The sequence below is a fragment of the Saccopteryx leptura genome, chromosome 1 (assembly GCF_036850995.1).
Source record: "Saccopteryx leptura isolate mSacLep1 chromosome 1, mSacLep1_pri_phased_curated, whole genome shotgun sequence".
Taxonomy (NCBI): domain Eukaryota; kingdom Metazoa; phylum Chordata; class Mammalia; order Chiroptera; family Emballonuridae; genus Saccopteryx; species Saccopteryx leptura.
Window position 1 is genome coordinate 315011797 of NC_089503.1, and position 19634 is coordinate 315031430.

General features: G+C 56.8%; 1 protein-coding gene across 2 annotated transcripts in view; it reads right to left on the reverse strand.

Annotated features, from left to right (window-relative positions):
• The window catches only part of SCUBE1 (signal peptide, CUB domain and EGF like domain containing 1), a 137141-nt gene that overhangs the window by 18079 nt on the left and 99428 nt on the right, over window positions 1-19634 (reverse strand). For both annotated transcript variants that reach the window (XM_066358614.1, XM_066358613.1), the window contains 6 exons: window positions 16788-16904; window positions 11939-12061; window positions 9514-9630; window positions 7898-8020; window positions 719-838; window positions 264-368 (listed from right to left, as the gene is read on the reverse strand). In XM_066358614.1, the coding sequence (XP_066214711.1) occupies window positions 264-368; window positions 719-838; window positions 7898-8020; window positions 9514-9630; window positions 11939-12061; window positions 16788-16904 (705 nt within the window). The remainder of the gene's footprint in view (window positions 1-263; window positions 369-718; window positions 839-7897; window positions 8021-9513; window positions 9631-11938; window positions 12062-16787; window positions 16905-19634) is intronic.

Consider the following 19634-nt stretch of genomic DNA (forward strand, 5'->3'; position numbering starts at 1 on the left):
CATAGCACCACACGGTCACTGAACCGCTGCCTGGTGTGGTGGCGTAGAGCCTCGAAGCCAGAGGGGCCCTTCTGTGATCCGTTGACCCTGGGCTGGGATTCGGCCTGCAGCCTGCGTGCTTCTGGGTCCTGGCCCTCCTCTCAGCTACCTAACACCCCAGGAAGCCCTCCTCTGGGCTGTGCCTCTCCCCCACCCAGCATGGAACTGGACACCAAGTCAAGGGGTCACCCAGGTGAGTGCGGCATGGACAGGCCAGGGGCTACCTGAGCAGCTGGGCCCGGTGCTGGAGCTGGTGCCATTGCGTTTCTGTAGCGTCTTGGCCTGGAGACCGGGCACCCCGCAGCTCAGGCTATAGCTGTTTTCCGAGTCTGCAGAGAGGCCAGTGGTGAGGTGGGCCTGGGTACCCCTCTATTCCGGGGCCCCCAGATCCCAGGGGCCTCAGGGCGGTAAGTGAATGAGATAAAGGTCAGGACTGACCCCATGTTAGTTCATTTCTGCTACATAACTACAGGGACAATGGCAGGACAGGAGTGTGCCTAGTGCACTTGTCAAGAGGGACACTGGCCCACAGAGCACCAGAGAGCTGCTCAGAATCTCTTGGTGATCAGGGCTGGGGGCCCCCTTCCTAGGTCAGCTCCTTCCTGGAGAACAGCAGGGGCAGGGGCTAGAGCCCAGGGAAGAAGCATTCCCCCCGCCCACCATCCCATCCCAGGGTTACCTGGCATGAAGTGTGTGTGGGCTGGGCAGGACAGGGAGCAGCTCTCCACACCACCCGCCTTGCTGCAGGACAGCTGGGCCCGGGGAGAGGCCTTGGCCCGCGAAAGGCACTTGCCTGTCTCTGAGAAGAAGGAAGACACAGAGAGGGCTTGAGGGGGCCAAGCTGGAGGCTTTCTGGGGCGGGCAGGGCCCCTGAGCATAGACCACTAGGCCCCCTACCACATCTGTCCCGTGGCTAGACTGTCTCAGCGGGAAAGGGCTGGGAGGAGCTGGGCTCAGAGAACTGGCTTGCTCCCTCCTCCCGACCCCGGTGTAAACTGTCCATGAGCAGGCTCACACCCCATGCCCAGGCCAGGAGCTCCCTGAGTGAGGCTGAGTTCTTTAGAGCAGGTGTCCATGCCCAGCTGGGAAAAGGAACAGCTGAAAATGGACATGGGCTTCTTGGCAGTGACCGACCCTAAGCAAGGGAGGCCACTGGGAACCCAGCCTGGGACCGCCCCCAGACACGTCCACTGGGGTCTGAAGACGTCCAGAACTGGGCTTCAGAATTCCTCACGTGCTTATTTATCTTCCAGGTATTAAGACACTCTCGAGGCTTGCGGGACAGCTGGGAGTCCTACAGTTTGGAACACATCAGAACTGCTGTTACAGATGTCACAGACACCTGCAGAAGCGCCACACTCTGAGCCCGTCTCAGTGGCAGTCGCGCTGGCGAGTGGGCTGAAGAGGGGATTTCTCTGGAACATAAACTGGCGTGGGAAGTGGCCGGTCTGGATGACCTTCAACATGGGGCCGAGCACGTTCAGGGGCACTCAGAATGTAAACAATCTAGAAATATAAGCAAACTCATGGCTCTCCAGATAAAACATCTGGCACCCAAATAAATACAAGACCAAAAGTTTTCTGCTCCTAAAGAATCCAGAAACTACGAAGAGAAGCACCTGCAGGTAACGTCCTCCAAGAAGGGCACCGGAAGGACCCGGGTTCACACTGGCTAAGAAACAGGACAACCATCCACAAACTTCCAGGGAGATAATAGCTCCCAAGAGTTCCAGTACTTTCTCTACATTCCCAAAGGGAATTGTCAGTAACCACAGATGGACAACAGCATGGAGGCCCCTCTTAAGGAAAGGCACACCGTCTGGCCCTGAGCGTCCCTGTGTCTGCTCGCTGGGGACAAGCTACCATCTCCCCAAAGGGCAGGCTTGGCCTCTGTTCCCAGTGAGAGTGGTGCTTCCCAAGCGAGGTTCCTCTGTGTGATCCAGGCACCCTGCTTGTGCAGCGTCACCAGGTGAGTGGGACTTGGGGGCAGGTGAGGGGAACCAATGTAAACATGGCATTCATGCTCCCTGCTGAGCTGTGGGTCATGAAGTCCCCGGTCTCCGACCCAGGCATCTCCTGACCTCGGCCAGCACTCAGGAAATTGCTGCAGGCTAGTTTCCTTAGCTTGCACGTCAGGTAGAATCTCTGACTGCACCATACACACCAATAATTCACCGCTGAGCAATATCACAGCCCTCAGAGGAAAGTTCAAAGTCGCCCAAGAAAAGGGGAGGCAGATTGACTGGCAGTAGTAAAAACAAGGGAAAAAGTACATTTGCCTTAAAGGAAGAACGTCTGTTTCTGGGAGAACACACAAGGACGCAACGAGAGGCCAGTTTGAGAACGGACGGGAAGTGGTGGAGGGCTTGCAGGGACACAGCTGGATCTGCCTGGGTTTACTGAAACCACTCAAACAGTGGGACTTCCTAACAATACTCAGTTCTTTCCCAAGTCATAGGTTGGGACCGTTGTCTGAAGATGACCTCCCTTCTCTGATCAAAGTGCAGAGTAGTGGGGAGGGACCTGGTCTGTAAATGGATTGCTGGCTAAAACAAACCTCGGGGGTTACTTTTAGAGGCCCCAGAAAATTCTCCTACACATGATTCACATTCTCGTGTTTGGCAGCTGTCGTATACCTACATCACGTGGGATTCGAACACAGAATCCCTGGGCGCAGCTTCCGCAGCACCAGCGGAACGCTTGGGACAGAGCCCAGGGAGGAGCCAGAATGCACCTTCCCAGACGGCCATATGCTCTCTATTTTTCTGGTATGAACATGCAAAGGTTAGGCCGTGCTCTTGGGGTGCGAGCTCAGCCACATGACAAACACCCACGGCCTATGTGCGCCCACCCTGCCTCAGAGCTTTGTGGTCTCGGCTGACGTGGCTGGCGCCTCTTCAGGCTTCGTGCTGGCATCGCCTGTACCTCTGCAGTGTGGGCCCTACTGTGAATGGAACATGCCCAGTATTCTTTCTGCTGGTCAATGGACCAGTTAGGTGTCTGGTTCCCTTCTCCTTCTCATGTCACCATGGGGCCCTTCTCTCACCTGTTCCTGAAGGAGAAAATCATCTCTGTGTGCCTGTACTCCTGAAGGGTTCAGTATCCAGAACGGGTCTTTTGGACACTCCATACCAGAACCCCACTTAACACTGTTTGTTGATGGGACTCCCCTTAAAAATGAAGAGATCTTAACATTTAAGTGGAAGTTCAAGAATAACCGGACCCATCTTGAACTTGAAAATCAAAGTCGGAGGACTTACACTTCATGATTTAAACACTTACCTATAAAGCTAGATTGATCAAGACAGTGGGGCATGGGCACTGGACAGACAGATAGATCAGTGGAACAGAATTGAGAGTTCAGAAATAAACCCCCACGTGTATGGCCAGTCAATCTCCAGAGGGTGTCGGGACAATTCAATGGAGAAAGTGAATGGTCTTGTCAACAGTGACCCGGTAACAACTGGATAGTCACATGCCAAAAATAAAGTCGGACCCCCTATTTCACATCATATACAGAATTACCTCAAAATGGATCAAAGACCTCAAAATAAGAGCTAAAACTATAAATTCTTTTAGAATAAAACAGATGTAAACCACAGGGAACTGAGGAAGAAAGGGGCACGGATCATCCAGGTGGCTGGAATCCAGTCCCGAGGGACTCAAATCGGCTGCAGTGGCCAAGCTGTGGCCTTCTTCAGGGCATGTCAAATAGCTAAAGATGAAGGACAAATATGTACACTCAGAGGTGTGGCATTCAACTTGGGAAAACTATGCAAACAGAGAGGTTCCCTGCCCGTAAGGAGGTGTGAGACACAGAGGTCGCAGCACAGGAGACGGCGGTGTGAGGAGACGTTTCCTGGGTCCGCGTGCTAATGGGGCTGCCGCAAGCGCGGTCCTCAGGCAGACAGACCGTGGAGAGGCCAGGCCTTCTGCTGCAGACATACCGTGTTTGGCTTCCTAGTCTGAAAGGGAGCGAGGGAACAAAGTCAAGTTGCGAGATCATGAGAGTGACGTCTGGCGAAGGCGGGAGGGCCACCTGGAACCACCAGACCCCCTCCTGTCGCTAACATCTCCCCTAAGACGACTCGTCCCGGGGGCACACATTGGCTGGGTTTCTACACAACGCCGGTGAGAAACCTGGCTGGCAGAGGAAATGACCAGTTCCTGGCTTGTCTGTGACCAACAGACTCCTGGGTGAAGTGTAAAGATGGGACACAGGCTCGAGCCAGACCCGGGGGGTTCTCTGAATCTTTCCCAGTGGACGTTACAGGTTATAAACATGGAATAATAACAGTAGGTTGACTTTCTTGATGATCTGAAGAAGCCCCTTGTGCTTCAATGGTTGGGAAAAAAAAGTGATGAGAAAAATAACAGCATTCACAGGGGTTATTTTATAAGACATTTGTGTTCCTTATTTGGGACAGGCAAACTTATTTAGTAATATGTAGACACATCTTACTGGGAGAGCTACTACTCAGAAATTTTACTGTCTTTGTTACCCTTCATGTTTTGGAAAATGGAAATGGGTTTTTCAGAACTGTAAAGTCACCAGTTGGAGTTCATAAACAGGTTCTTCCGAGATCCTTGGGCACAGATAGCTCACGGACACTGTCATATCCAGAGTCTCAGCACAGGAAGATGACTACATGAAGTTGATGGCTTTTGTTTACGACTCCTGGAATAAATCCTTCTTGGCATCTGCTGGTTCCATTATTCTCTGTTGCATACCTGCGTTCTTCGTTCTTTTTTTTTTTTTTTTTTTTGTATTTTTCTGAAGCTGGAAACGGGGAGAGACAGTCAGACAGACTCCCGCATGCGCCCGACCGGGATCCACCCGGCACGCCCACCAGGGGGCGATGCTCTGCCCCTCCGGGGCGTCGCTCTGTTGCGACCAGAGCCACTCCAGCGCCTGGGGCAGAGGCCAAGGAGCCATCCCCAGCGCCTGGGCCATCTTTGCTCCAATGGAGCCTCGGCTGTGGGAGGGGAAGAGAGAGACAGAGAGGAAGGAGAGGGGGAGGGGTGGAGAAGCAGATGGGCACTTCTCCTGTGTGCCCTGGCCGGGAATTGAACCCGGGACTTCTGCACGCCAGGCCGACACTCTACCACTGAGCCAACCGGCCAGGGCCTCTTCGTTTTGGTCACATTTTCCCAAACCTTGTGCATTTAAGGTCATACACTTCTGGTTTATCCTATCGTGTCTCCTTTACAAACGATAGCTCAGCTACAGCCAGGCTTCTCTAGGGGTAACGGCCATACTAGTTCTTTTAAGTTGGTTCTCCCAAGCTATTGCTAGGGAAGCCAACACTGAAACATGGTACAAAGTATGTTACACAAACCTTATTGATGATGACACTCTCTGTAGACGAGACAGAAAAGCAGAAAAATTCTCTGGCTCTGGAAGAGGTGGATTCCACCATTCTGTAATGCTTCTGTTTATTATGCCGACACCCACAGACAATATACCCACAGCTCTGTGGAGGTGCACCCCATCTCTCACATGGAAGTCTCGTTCAGTGACGCCACCCCAGGACCACACTCACTGTCCTGTGGGGCTCTTACACCATTCCAGGTGAAGGACTCCTTAGTGCCCTCAGTGAACGACACTTTCCCACGGGGCATCTGAGGGAATCTGAGGAATAACCCCTGAGGGACACAAATACCAGCTGGTGAAGCAGGCTGCAGAGGCTATTGGTCCCCTCTGTAGGAACTGGACAACTGTGAATGGCCACCAAAATGTTGCCCTCACTTTGGGTGCTGGAGTGAATGGTGCAGCCTACAGTACGGTACATGTGCAGGGGGCGTGACAAACCAGCCTGACTGCCTCATGCAAGCAGTCACGGGCACAGTACAACCTTGGTCAACCAGGGGGAGTTTGAGCCACCGCCAGCATTTCGTTTTGAACTTGGATTCCCAGCAGAGGCAAGGTGGGACTGCCCGCATCAAGGCTAAATTAGGAGGAAGCCACCTGAATAGCAAAGGTAGATGCAGAGAGTTGGTGGGCCTGGCATTCTTGGTCAGCCCTGGGAGCTCTTGGTTCTGGAGGGCATTCCCGCCCCGTCTAACAACATCTTCAGTTACAAGTGTCCATCTCAGTCAGTCTGTGTCTACTGCCCAGGACATTAACTGCTCCATGCAGTCATAGCCCCAGCTGGTGACTTAGAGACAAAAGCAGGATAAATCACCCTGACAGTGGCCTGAAGATCAGACCTCCAGCAATAGCTTGTCATGGAGGATGGATGGCAGCAGTGAAGATTGGGATAAACCCTGGTGGCCACCCCTGCAGCTCTGAGGGAGGATGACCAAAAGGGGGACTGAGAGCAAAATCCACACTTCCCATAGCCCAGAGAATGCCTGCAGCCCCCTAGCTCTGGAAACAAGTAAGTGCCACAGCCAGCACTACCCAAGCAAATCAGTGGACACGCCTGTGGAACCAATCAATCGGTGACAGCCCCAGGCTGGGCAAGGCAGCCAACTGGTTCAGCCCACTCAGGGACTAGGCGTCTAAGACTGGTTTTCCTTTCTACCCAGCTCCTGCCACTCTCCTAAGACCAACAGCACCTAATCCTGTAACCAACACAACCCCAAAGATCTCTTCCTCAAACTGTAGACAGGACCGGCGTTTCCTTCGCTCAGCAAGACTGCCTGAACAGCACAGCAATTCTTACCTAGAAAGCAGTCAGCTCAGCTGTTGATTTCCAGTATTAAGTGATAGTGTTCATTCTTGAACCCTTTCATTCATTCAACAAATACTTACCGAGTGTCTAACTGCCAAGCTCTGCTGTAGGGGCTGGGGGTGCAGCAGTGAGCAAGACAGGCCAAAAGACCCGCTCAGCTGTGTAGAGCAGACAGTCCAGTGGGGACAGATTGGCAAACACAACGGGAGTGTGCAAAATGGCTATTATGCCTGGTGGTTTGCAATGCGCTGGGAGGGAAGAAAGCCAGAAAGCGAAGGGGACAGAAGGTTTGTGTTCAGAGAAGACCTCACAGAGAGTGAGGAGCCATGCTGGCCAAGAGGGCCTCGTGCACCCACTGTGTTGATGGGGTGGGGGCATCAGCCAGGTGGAGAGCCTGCTGGCCAGAGAACGCTGGCTTTGCTTCTGTGACGAGGAGTCACTGGAGGGGACACAACAGAGAGGGCACATTCTGACTCAGCTCTGAAAGGCTCACTCTGGCTGCCCTGGGCAGGAACCCGAGAGCCAGTTCAGGGACAGCTCCAGCACCCAGAACAGGGTCAGCACACAGTGGGTGGTCATCATGTATTTGTGGAACCAGTGAGTGTGGGAATTGTCCAGAACTCAGCTTAGAGGTACCCCAGTTCCTACAGCACACCAGCAGAGGACGAACGACCCCTGTGCTCTGGACACCTGCCCCACCCCCACCTGATGTCATGCGGCTGGTAGCTTGGCCAGTGGTGGGTTTGCAGAGGCCCAGATGCTCCCAGGTGTTCCCCATCCAGGCTAAGATGCTGCTGCACCTGGAACCTCCTCCCTACAAGCTTCCTTGGCAGGACAAGGGGGAACTGGGGGAGCTGAGGCCTCCATGCTTACCCCCCCGCTCCTCCTGAGCTCATAGTCTGGCTGCGCATGCTGACCCCCAGGTCTCCCCCTCCCTCCGCAGGTCTGTCTGTGCTCCAGCGACATTAAGCATGCTCTGCCACCATGTCCCCTCTGCTTCTGTAAGCCTCATTCTCTCCCGCCACATGCCCGCAGCAGAGGGCACCTACCCAGTAACCCCGAGGCCCAAAGGAAGCAGTGGGTCCTGCCTCACCCACTCTGCAGAAGCCTTTGCCCTCCCCCTCCCACCAGTCACCATGTGGAAAGCGCGGGCCCCAGCCTTGGCCGCCCAGGGCACTCACCCACACAGTCCTTCCGGTTCCAGTGCAGCCGCCTCCCCGGGGGGCAGACGCATTCAAAGCTGCCCTTGGTGTTGATACAGCCCTGGTCGCAGCTCCCGTTGTTCATGCTGCACTCGTCCACATCTGGGAGCACAGGCGGGGGTAAGGGCAGGAGGTTCCAGTGCTGGCCAGCCCAGGCCACACCCTCAGGGCTGGCAGGGCAGGGCCCACCCGACTGGAGGGCAGAGAATCCCCTGAGCCTAGCCTGATACTGTTACAGCATGCAGACATGTGGCCACACACATCACATAGAAGCATACACACACGTGCACATACAAGCCTCCCACAGCTACCAACATACATCTTTGCTACCCAGACTGGGGGGTGGGCAGAGAATTGACACAAAAAATTCAGGTTCCTGTCAGGTCATGTGGGGCAGGAGCTAGCACTGGCCCAGGGGTCCTAGGGCCTCATCTCACTGTGGGCCTTGGGACAGGCCCCTTCCCAGCTGTTCCCCTCCTGTACAATGGGCACCAGGCTAAAAGAAGTCACTTCTGATGAGGCCCTTTCTCCTCTGACCACCCAGATCAAAAGCACACATTGGCGAGTAGGGAAGGGCTGGACCACATTCACACTGGGGCGCATGACTGTGAGCACCCCAGCCACCTGCATCCGGGGCTCGGCAGGCCACGGCAGCGGGTGCCCAGGTTATGGGGGTCCCTGCAGGAGAATCTGCAGCCTACCCCAAGAGCCGCCCCCGGCACTAGCAGTGCATGATCACTTCCCTGCCTGACTCTTCGGACCTTCACAGCTGCTCAGCAGCCAGGTCACAGGAAAAGACGAGACACCCAGGACTACTGGGCCATTGTCTTCACTACCATGCACATCCATCCCCAAGTCCCATGTCTGTGGCTCCTAAAGCCATCTAGAACCTTCCCCTTCTCGTCTCTCCCCACTCTGCCCACACTCCAGCAGCTCTTGCTATGTCTGGAGCTCTCTCCACTGATACCCTGGGTTTTACTCTCCTAAACACATGGTGCCAGAGCAATCTGGTTACATGAACTTGGCCAATTCACACCCTGATCAAAGCCTCCAGTAATTTCTCTTCTCTCTGGGAATAAAACCCAAGTTTCTTCCGGGATTCACGACTCCCAGTATCTTCCCTGTCTGCAGCTCCCATCATGCTCATGGGCTTGAGCAGTACAGGCTGCCTCTTGGCCCCTCTGCCTCAGTGCTTTTGCACACGCTCATCCCTTTGGCGTGCTTCCTCTCATCTTGACCCAAACACTCCTCGTTTAGGATCCTCTATTATCTCCCTATTCTGCCTTCTCTATTGCTCCCCTCCTCCTTCACTGGAATGAATTGCCTATGGGATTAACTATGTGACGGCCACCCCCCTTCTGGACCGGGATTCCGTGTAGCTGCTGTTTCCATGCATATGCCCACAGCCTGGCTAAGGCTTAGCACCCAGCGGATACTTGCTGCTCCTCTCCCCTGACCCTCCCGTTTTGCCCTTGGCTGAGCCGCTCTGCCCATCAGAGTCAGAGTCAGGGTCAGGGTGTGAGGTGCGTGTAGGTGGCCATGCGGCCAGGCGCGTGCCTCGGGGGGGAGGTGGCCCTGGCGGGCGGGCTGCAGACCTCCGCAGTGGGTTGTCCCATAAAGTGTGTAGCCGCGGTGACACAGGCACTGGAAGCTGCCTGGGGAGTTGATGCAGACGTGGTCGCAGGTCCGCTCGAAGGAGCACTCGTCGATGTCTGTGTGGCCACAGGAGACAAAGTTTGGGGAGGGGTTTCAGGGTGTGGTGGATGGGCACGGCCTGCCACTCAGCCACTCAACATATATCTCTGTGCACGGCCAGTCCCTGGGCTCAGTGCCCAGCTAATCCACATCCTGTCACTGCCTGGTTTTCCATTTTGTCTCCATTACCTTATGTTTGTGGGTCAGAAACCACTTTGCATCCTTTCTGAAAGGGGGAGTAGACGTATTTTGAACGGAAGGGATTATTATCAATTTCTGCCTTTTTAATATTTTGCATTCAACTGTAGTTAGGATTGGTTTTTAATCCATCTCTGCAGGAAAGTGACAGGGGCTGGCCCGAGGAAGCAGCTGACCTAGGACAGAAAGCCAGTTTCTCGGTTCCTGACCAAGTGAGTTTTCCTGTCACCCCAAGATGTCTCTTGAGAAAAGTAAGTAGAATGACATAAATAGAAAGAGGGGCGGGAAAAATACGTTACCCATAAAGGATAATTCGGTATAATCTTGGTAGGACATGAAATTTGATCCTGAGTTCCCTGGCAGCCAGGGTGAAGAAGGAAAGAGTGCTTATTACCAGAAAGGATGAAATAAGCCGCATGCTCATAGGAGACAAATCTGACCTGGCCATAAATTTCGAGAAATACGGATCTAGTGGGTCAGTTGATGAGGCTTCTTGCTTCTCCATGGGCACTGTAGTTGGAGTTCATTCTCTGGATACATTAGCTCATGTGGCTACACACATATTCCTAATATATGGGCGTTTGCAGTAACAATTACACAAGGAAGGACTTGTGCTGTGGGTGCTCAGAGGGGAATATGACTCCTTCCAGGGGTGGGAACCTGGGAAGGTCTGATGCTTATGGCACCTGGGCTAGTTTGGAATGCAAGAATTAGGGTGGGGGAAGGGTACTGCAGGCAAAGGCTGGGAGGTGGCAAAGCAGGGCACCCAGGGGATTGTGTGGAGCTCAGGGGGGCTGGAGAGGTGTCCAGGGTCCTTATTTTGAGGGCCCTGAGTGCCAAGTAGAGATGCTTAGACCATTCCCTACTGGAACTTGGGAGCCCAGAGCAGTGCTGGAGCAGGGGTGGGGCATGCGCAGAACCTCAGGGTCTCAGAGATGAGACCGGAAGAGGATGGAGAAGACATGGCCGGAGACCAGAAGCAGGTATGTCATCACCTCCTTGTTCCTTGGAAGCTGCCTGCCTCTCTCACAAGGCAGCTGGGATGCAAAGTCAAGGGCCCTCCCTCCACCCTCCACGAGGCAGATGGAGAAACAAAGTCAAAGGTCAAGGGTCCTTGACTGGGGCCTAGACAGACACTGAGCTCCCAGAGGACCCTGGTCCTCTTGGCCTGGGGTGTAATGAGCCCTGGATCCTCCCTTATTAACCTTCTGCTTTTGCCTTTCTCTTGGGAGAACAGCTTTCACCCCTCAGGGCCTCGAGATGCCCCAGGACCAGGCTCTGAGCGGCACTAACAGGCAGAAAGCTGCCAGTCCCACAGCCAGACTTGGCCACGGGCAGCCTGGTCCCCCGTGGAAAGAAAACAACTAGACTGGGAACAGAGTAATCATGCTGGAACTAGCCCTCCTCCACCACCAAGCCCGACAGGGCTCTTCGTGGTTCCCCAAACTCCTTCAGTCCAACAGTGCCGCTGCCTGCCTGGTTTTTACCTCCCTGGCTGCTCCTGGAAAACCCCTATTCCCCTTCAAACCTTTCACCAGAGTCCCTCCCAGGAAGCCTTCCCTGAACACTCTCTGCACTGCTCATGCTCTGGGATCCTGCTGAATACTGGATGTCTTCTGGATTTGTCTTGGGCTCTGATTCTTGAGTTCTGGACAGATTTCTCCTCCCATTGCTCCTGCTCCTAGCAGGCACAGGACTGTTGGAGAGCTCCTGCAATGTGATACTGCTTCCACCAGGTGGCAGTATTCCACCTCCGAAGCCACTGGAGGAGGCCCGGGAGTCCCGGGAAGGGACAGGACTGGAGGGACAGAGCCACTTGTGGGACTCCACTGACTGGCGGTGCCACATGGGACACATGCTACTCTCTCCCTGGGCCTCACTTTCCATCCATAAAAGAAACAGGTTGGACTGGATGGCTTCTGAGGGCCCCCAGGGTCATAAAGGACAGGGAAGACAGGAAGGGCAAGAGCATGTGCTAAGGACCCAAAATAGTACCTGCTTCTTCAGATCCAGCTGGCAGGGTGTTCAAACTCCACCGCATACTCGCCCCCTCTCTCAGGAGCATGTACATGCCGGGAGGGCATGGGCCCGGGGCCGAAAGGCTGCCTGGGCACAGAGAAGGCTCACCTTGGCACGTCCGCTCGTCCGTCAGCAGCTTGTAGCCCTTCCGGCAGCCGCACTCGAAGCTGCCCACAGTGTTGCGGCAGAAGTGGTCGCAGCCGCCGTTGTTGACCAGGCACTCGTTGATGTCTGCCAGAGTCAAGTGTGGTGGGGGTAGGATGGGCTGCGAGGTGGGGGACGACAGCCCATCACCCGCTCTTCCCTGACTTGCCTGCCGCCCACTGCCCAGGGATGGCCTCAGTTTCCCCAACTGAGCACAAGGATGGGGGGCCCGGTTCGGAGCGGTGGGAGTCGAGAGGATGAGTTACACCTCTTTCCCCTGGGACTTTGCCATCACAGAAGGGAGAGGAACTGATTGATGTCTGCTGTGTGGGGCAAGACGACAGAGAGGGTGGAGGCCAGTCATTTCACCAGCACTCTGAGGGGCCGCCTGGCGGGCGGCGAGGCCGGGGCAGGCAGGCTGCTTCCCGATGGCTGTGACCTCGACTCCTGGTCTGTGAGACAAGGATCAGGAGCATCGCGCAGGAGTAAATGAAGTAACACCTTGGAGGCGCAGGCGCTGTCAGAGCTCGGCCAGCTCTTAGTGGCTGGCCGGAGGGGCTGCAGTGGTAGGGGTGCGGGGTGACCCTGGGCCTGACTTCTCAGTCTGGTTCTTCCTGCTACCCCACCCCACTTCCCGCTTGCTGGTTTGAGCTACTTCTTCACTCAGCATTTAACGAGTGTGGCTGACCCCTGAAGGCTACCTGGCTCAACCCCAGCCAGAAATGGGCCTGTCCCGAGTGTCCTGCCAGGCGGCCTCTGCTGGCAGATGTCCAGCGATGGCAGCTTTCTCCCTCACAGCGCGGTCTGCTGACTGACGCACCCTGAGCTCCCTGACTCTCCCAGCCCCCCACCCCAGCCCTGCTCATGTGGGCTTTGCTCTAGACTCAGGCCAACCTGACAAACTGTCCTCAGAGACCTGTCCCCCAGGTGCCTCTCCTTGCTCCAAAGTTCCCTTGGGCTCGATCCCCTGAGCCACCACGCCAGTCACCCCTCTTCAGACATGACCCAGCACTTAGTAGCAGAAGTAAGAGACGACTTCCAGGGTGGGGTTCTCACTCTGATTGGAGGGGGCGAAGAGGAAGTAGGGAAAGCAGAGAGGACCGCTCCGCGTTGGCCTCTGGCCATCTGAGCAGAGCTGTGGACTCGGGTTCCCGTGCCCACTGAGCCTGACCTGAGCACAGGGCCCGGTGTCCGTCCTGTGCCTCTGGCACCACCCTGTGAATAAGGTCAGTCTGCCGCACGTGGCTGAGCCCCACGGAGGAGATGTGGTCCTATTCCCATGGCTCCCGGCTTGGGCGAGCCTCACCACACCGCTCTTGCTTCTTTTCCCGCAAACCAGATAGGCTGGGCTTGACTTCTGCTCAAAGTCTAAGGCTGTGTTCCCACAGGACGTTCCCAACACAACAAAAACATCTGTGGTCAGGTTCATTGGGGGGTGGGGGTGGCGGTTAAAGAGATGCTGAGACTCCTGCAGGCAATTCTCAAAGCCTTTGGGAGTGACCAGCAAGCGAGTCCAGCAGGGATGGACCCCGGAGCCTCGTTCTTGGGGAGGCTCCGGTGGGACGGGGCCTGGGGAACGCAGAACACCCTGCGGGCGTGCCCTGCATCTCCTGCAGGCCGCTGGGGTGCGTACGGTTCCCCAGTCCTGGCCCCGACCCGGCTCTGCCACCATCGGCTGGGGACTTCGCCTCTCTGAACAGGAGGTGCTCTCTGTGTGCACTCTGAAATGGTTACTAAGAACAACGACTTCTCAGGACTGGGAGCTCTGTCCTCTGTCTGAAGCCCATGTTTCAAGAACAGAGCTGTCTAGGGTGAGCCCACGCCCAGACTAAGCAGTGGGACCCTCTGGTGGTCACCGAACCTACTGGGCACCACCATGGGCTGGTGACCAGGCCAAGTACTTTCTGGCAAGGTCTCGTGTGACCTTCAAACCACCCAAGGAACCAGATCTCCCGCTTTACAGAGGTGGTCACGGCACCAGGCAGGAGCCGGGCTGGAGCCCTCTGCAGCTGTTTCCAGAAGGGCCTCTCCAGCGCAGCACGCTGGCCTGCAACCTCCAGAGAAGCAGACAGGAGGTCCAGTGGAGGCCTGCAGGGCCCAGGCCCAGGCATCGGCACCGCCCCTCCCCTGGGGAAACAGAAGGACGGGGAACCTCTACCTAGAAGCCTTTTGCAGGAGAACGGAGGCCCATCTCAGCTCTGCCCCAGCAGCTGTGTGCTCCTGGGCAGGGCCGGTGCCCCCGAGCCTCGGGTTCCCACCAGCGAGCTGTGCGGTAACAGCTGCCTCTCACAGTCTGCATCTGGTAAGGCTGATGCAGACGGGGCTTGCTTCTGCAGGAATGCCACAGGCTTTCTGGAACCCCCATTGCCATCCCTTACCCATCTGGCCTGCCAGCTAAGGAGCTGCCATAGCAACCAGACAGGCGGATGGAGGCATGTTTGCTTGAGGCCTGGGCTGGTGTAGCAGGCTGCTTGGGGTCACAGTGGGAAACATCCCCCAGCTCCAGCCCAGGATGCAGTGAGGATGTGCTGGGTACCCCCTGTCCTTGGGGCCCTCAACCTTCATTCTGATGGGGTGCATCTGGGGGTACAGCTCCTCTTTCCACTTCCTGCCCCTCTAAGACTCCCCTCCTTTTCTACTCCACCCAGCCCTCACCAGGTGGCCAGAAGTCCCCTACCAGTTCACGAGGCTCCTGTGGCTTCCTTGCTGTCCCAGAGTAAAGGCCCAGTCACTTCTGCAGAGGCTCTGGGCCCTTCCCCCGCCAGCCCGGGTCCTGCTCCCCTGCCTGCCCCTTCTGCACGGCTGGCTGATGTCCTGGCAGCCTCACCGGGTGCAGACCCCACCCAGCCTCCCCGGGAAACAACGCCCCTCTGGAAAGCTTCCCTGACACTCTCTCCGGAGTTAGCTGCCTTGAGGTCCTGCTACTCAGTACTTCTTGGTCCCACACCAAGCGGTGAGTGTAAAAAGAAAAATCTGTCCTCTGTGCTCAATAAAAGACCCCAGGAAAAGAGACTGTTTCAATTCACCTGTGTTCCCAGCACCTGCACGCAGGAGAACCCCAGAAAAAACACCTGGAACAAGGGGCAGTGAGGTGAGGTCTGGCCAAAGGCAGGGGCCCACCCTGGGTAGAGGGCTATTTCAAGAAGGGCCACAGGAAACATGAAGGGGGGCCTGGGGCTGTGTGGACAGCTCCCCTCAGCACCTCCCCCAGACACAAGGTGGGGGTGGTATAAACATGGGTGCCACCGGCCACCCAGGGACGGGTGGGGTAGCAGCCAGAGCGGCCCCTCCCTGGGTCCCTGGGCCCCTGCATCTCAGGGCCGTGCTACGGCAGAGGTGGCTTTCCTGCCCGGCCCAGCCAGGTCGGCTTTGGGCGGCTCCTGGCCTCACCTTGGGATGGAGCTGTGCCTGCCCCCGGTCCTGGGTCAGTGCCGCCTCGGAGGGGGCAGAGGGGCCTGATTCCACTCTCTTCTGTCCCGGCTCCAAGGACAAGTGGCGAGGCCTGCTGTGACATGGCCGGGACTGTGGCCGGACCCTTGGCATCGAGTCCATGTGGTGAGGCCTCAGAACCACCCACCTGCCCACCTGCCTGCCAGGAATGTGCCCTGTCTCTGAATGGGCTGAGTGGGGGCCACAGAAGGGCTTTATTTTCAAATAAACAGGCAGAAGAACAGTTATTTCTGTCAATAATCACCGGGTTCTTCCCAGCAGAGTGGCTGGAGGGGGGGGGGGGCACACACTGCCTATTTTTATAGGCTTAAAAAAAGCCCACCTCAGACTATTTAAATCGCCCCAAGGCCCCACTGTGAGTGTTTTCACTCACAGGACTTTGGAAGTCATGTTCCTCCTCCCTTCCACGCTGCCTTCCAGCCTTCCCTGCTTCCTGGCGAGGTGATGGCAGGAGGTGCCAGCAGCACTTGAAGGGCCCGGTGTGGGGGAGGCTGAGGGGCTGCACCCACTCTTTGAGGGGTGTTATTGTGTGGGCCTGACCCCCTCCGTCCCTGCAGCTGTCCCCCACACTGTGGGTTGGCCCCCTTTCAGTCTCTAGAGCTCAGCCAGTTCCTGTTTCCCAGGTCCCCCGGCTTCCTGATTTCCGAGGGACTCTGACTCCGCCAAGCACCCCACCCCCACCCCCACCCCCAGGAACTCTGGTGGCTCAGGGTCAGGCGGAGAGGATGCGCCACCTCCCGTCGCGTGCAGCAGTGGCAGCATTCCTTCAAGTGTGAGGGTCCTGACCCTCCACGTCCCCGTTTCCTAATGCAAACAGTCCTTCTGCATCCTTGTCCTTCAGTTCAGACCCCCCCAACTTCAGTCCTGCAGTGACAAGGACAGTGTCCTCTTGTTCTGACAATAGGGGGACCAGTAGGCAATCCCATCCTAGGAGGAGCTGCCCCATGTTTCCTGAGCAGCCCTGTGACACGCGGTCACGCCTAAGGTGGGGTGAGGAAACTCCTGAGCCAGCCCCGCAGGGAGCCACGCGGATCACGAGGCCAAGGCCTTCCGTAAAGGCGCCTGTCATCCATGTGCAGCCTAAGTCTTTGAAGTCAGAACCCCGTCTTTTTACCCAGGAACCTAGACATGTGCGGTGGAACCAGTGTTCTCAGGAGCCTTGTGTGTGTGGGGGGCGCTGGTGCTGATCCTCCCTCCTCTCGGCCTTTCCCACAGACACACTGGAGACTGCTGAGCGTCCTGGCCCTGCAGTCACTCAGGGTCCCTCCCATGCCCACCCCGCCAGCCAGGCAGGCCCTGATCCACCTGCCCCGCCCAGGACCAAGGAGCAGAGGCGGGCACGTGCCCGTGGCTCCGCGCTGACCTTTGCATGTCTTCCCGTCGGGCTGCAGCGTGAATCCAACAGGGCAGCTGCATCGCACGCCGGTGGCCGTGTCCTTGCACGTCCGGTCGCAGCCTCCGTTGTTCACTGCACACGTCTCTGGGGAGGGAAGGAGACAGAGATGCTAAGTCTCCTTGGACAGAAGGCACCTCCTTTCCCCATCCACGCGGGGCAGGGGGAAGGGTCTCCTGAGACAGGAGACCTAGCTCAAGTTCTGGTTCTCATACCCTCCAGCTGTGGGGCTTCTTTGAGTCTCACTCTCCCCATCTGTAAAACGGGAGAATGCCACTATTTACATGGGGTTGCTGGATGACAGGCAGGGGGAGGTGTTTGCAAACTGCAGAGGGCTGTGCTTGTGTAAGGGTTACTGCCAGCAGGGTCACCACCACTACTGGGGGCCAGCGCTGAGGTTGGCCTGGCTGGTATTGAAATGCACAGGCCAGATTACTAAAGCCTTGCCTTCCCTGGCTCAGACTCCTCACCCAGACTGGTGCTCACTGGGGCTCCCAAACTCTTCTCAGCACGGAACGGCCTGCGGGCTCTAGCCGTGGAGTCACAGGGGAGGTTTTCAGAGCCGCACACCATCCATCACCTCAATGAGGCTCTCAGCCCAACATCTGTTCTCACTGAACGATATGCCAAGGGTGTCTGGTTTTTGTCCACTTGAAGCTTGTCTAGGGCTTTCTTTTCTCTTTGTGCAAATTCAAAGGGGCTGGAGTGGCTGGGGCATAACTGAGGTTATGGAACCTGTCGTGTGGTGAGAGTGATCCTCCCCAGGCCTGCAGAAGGGGCTGGCAGAGCCGGGTCACCAGGGCACAGGTGGCCCGCACACGGAGAAGCCCAGCTCCCAGACCTCTGAGCCTTTCAATCTGGGTTCCTTCCGAGCATCTGGTGTGCTTTGATCTTGTGGGAACTGTGCCTGCGTGGGCTTTCCTCTTTTCCTGGCTGCTAGCAAGGGAAGAGCCAATGGCCTCCTCATTCTTTTAAAACCCAGATCCCCTGCCTGCCTACCTCAGTTTCCCCGGGATCCTGGCCCTGGTGGACCCTTTCCCTGAGGTTCCTCAGTTTATTCTGTTTGTCCATCCGTGGTGTCTGATTCCTGCAATTCCTGGGGTTCTCTCTGGGAGGAGTGTAGGGACGAGTGTAGGGGCAATGACTAAATAAATACATACCCCCAGCTGCCAGTCGCCCCTGATGCTACTTAGACCAAATTCATGGTGTCTTCCCTGTGAACTTCAACTTGTGCGGGGTAGGCAGAGCAGGGAGGGGAGGACACCCAGCGTTCCCTTCTGTGTGCATCTGGTTTTGCAGGCGGCTGTGGTGGGTGTTGTGATGGACGGAGGGGCTGCCTGCTGCAGAGGCCACCACGCCTTCCTCTCAAGGCCAATGGCTTCCCTATGACGGGAGCTATAACTACTGACTCTTCCTGGCCTGTCTTTCAGTGTGCCTCCACAAACCCTAGCCCTTCAGCGGGGGGTGGGCAGCTTCCCGGGTCCCCCCGGCCTTTGTGTGTGCCAGCCCAGGGTCTGGGAGTGTTTCAAAGCCCAGCTCAAAGACCACCTCCCAGATGAGGAAGAAGGCCGCTGCCTTCCCCGCACTCATGCAGGCTGGTCTCTGAGTTAGCTCAGGCCACGTCTGACTGGCACATGGCCCACTCCCGCCCTCTCGTCCCCCCGCCCGACCATCCACTGGGGCTGGACCTCAGTACCCACAGCTGCAGGTGAGGACAACAAGCTCTCCCGAGGATCAAACAAACTCCTGACTGGGTCACGCCTGGCCCAGTTCCTGGCCCCTAGTAGCTGCTCAACAATGTATGAGTTTCCTCTCCAGGGGTTACAACCAGAGGGAAAGCCCACCCCCACACTAAGTCAAAGAGCTCCCATACACCCACCCTCTCAGCCTTTCATGTGGGGGAGCCCCTCTCTGGAAGGGGACAGAGCATGATCCTGTTTTCCAAGTGCAGGTGATTAAGGCTTAGGCCTGGGAGGGGAAGGGGAACTCTGAGGGGGTGGGGAGGGCACAGTAGGAGCTGCTCTGAGGGGGTGGGGAGGGCACAGTAGGAGCTGAGAGCTCGGGCTGGGGCACAGCTGAGCGGCCTTGCCCAGTGACAGCAGGATCAGTACCTGGCCTCTCCGTGCTGGAGGAGGTGGGGTGTGGCATGGGCACCGGGCCATCTGATCCTGAGACACGGATCTGCCTGGACAGGTTTCCAGGGTGCTGTTGGCCCTTCCTGTCTCTGGAGGTCCCGTTGAGACTCAGAATCTTTGCCTTCCAGAGTAGATGGCAAGTGGAGATTGAGTCTAAGTGGCCACCCACGCCCTGGGCTCCCAGTGGAGGCCTCTCCCCTGCCCTGTGCACAATTCTAGTCTCCTTAGTTGCCCTAGACAATGATTGGTGCCTAAGCTTCAGATTTTGAGCCAGGGGCTCAGATTCCCTGTGGGGTATTCTTGTGTGCTGACCACCCCTTCCCACGGTTCCTCCTACGGCGGTCACCTGTGCCAGGCCTGTCTTAGCATTCCAGGCCTTTGTCTCCCGCGCTCTCGGCAGCTCTGTGAGAGGCTTCTGCACTGGGTGCAGAGTGCTATCTGCCCAGGGCTGGGCGGTCAGCAAGTGGCAGAGCTGGTGGGACCTGTGGACTAACTCCAACCCACCTGACAGCCTCAGATCTCGTTTCCAGCCAGCCCCAGCCCCAGAGCTCTCCCTGTACAGCCAAGCATGCACTGGCTTCTCTGTCCGTCACCCCTCCAGTGCCCCTCACCTTTATCAATGCTACCATCTGCCCCCAGGACACATCCTAGGAGTCCCCTCCCCACCTCACCTGGGGCCAAG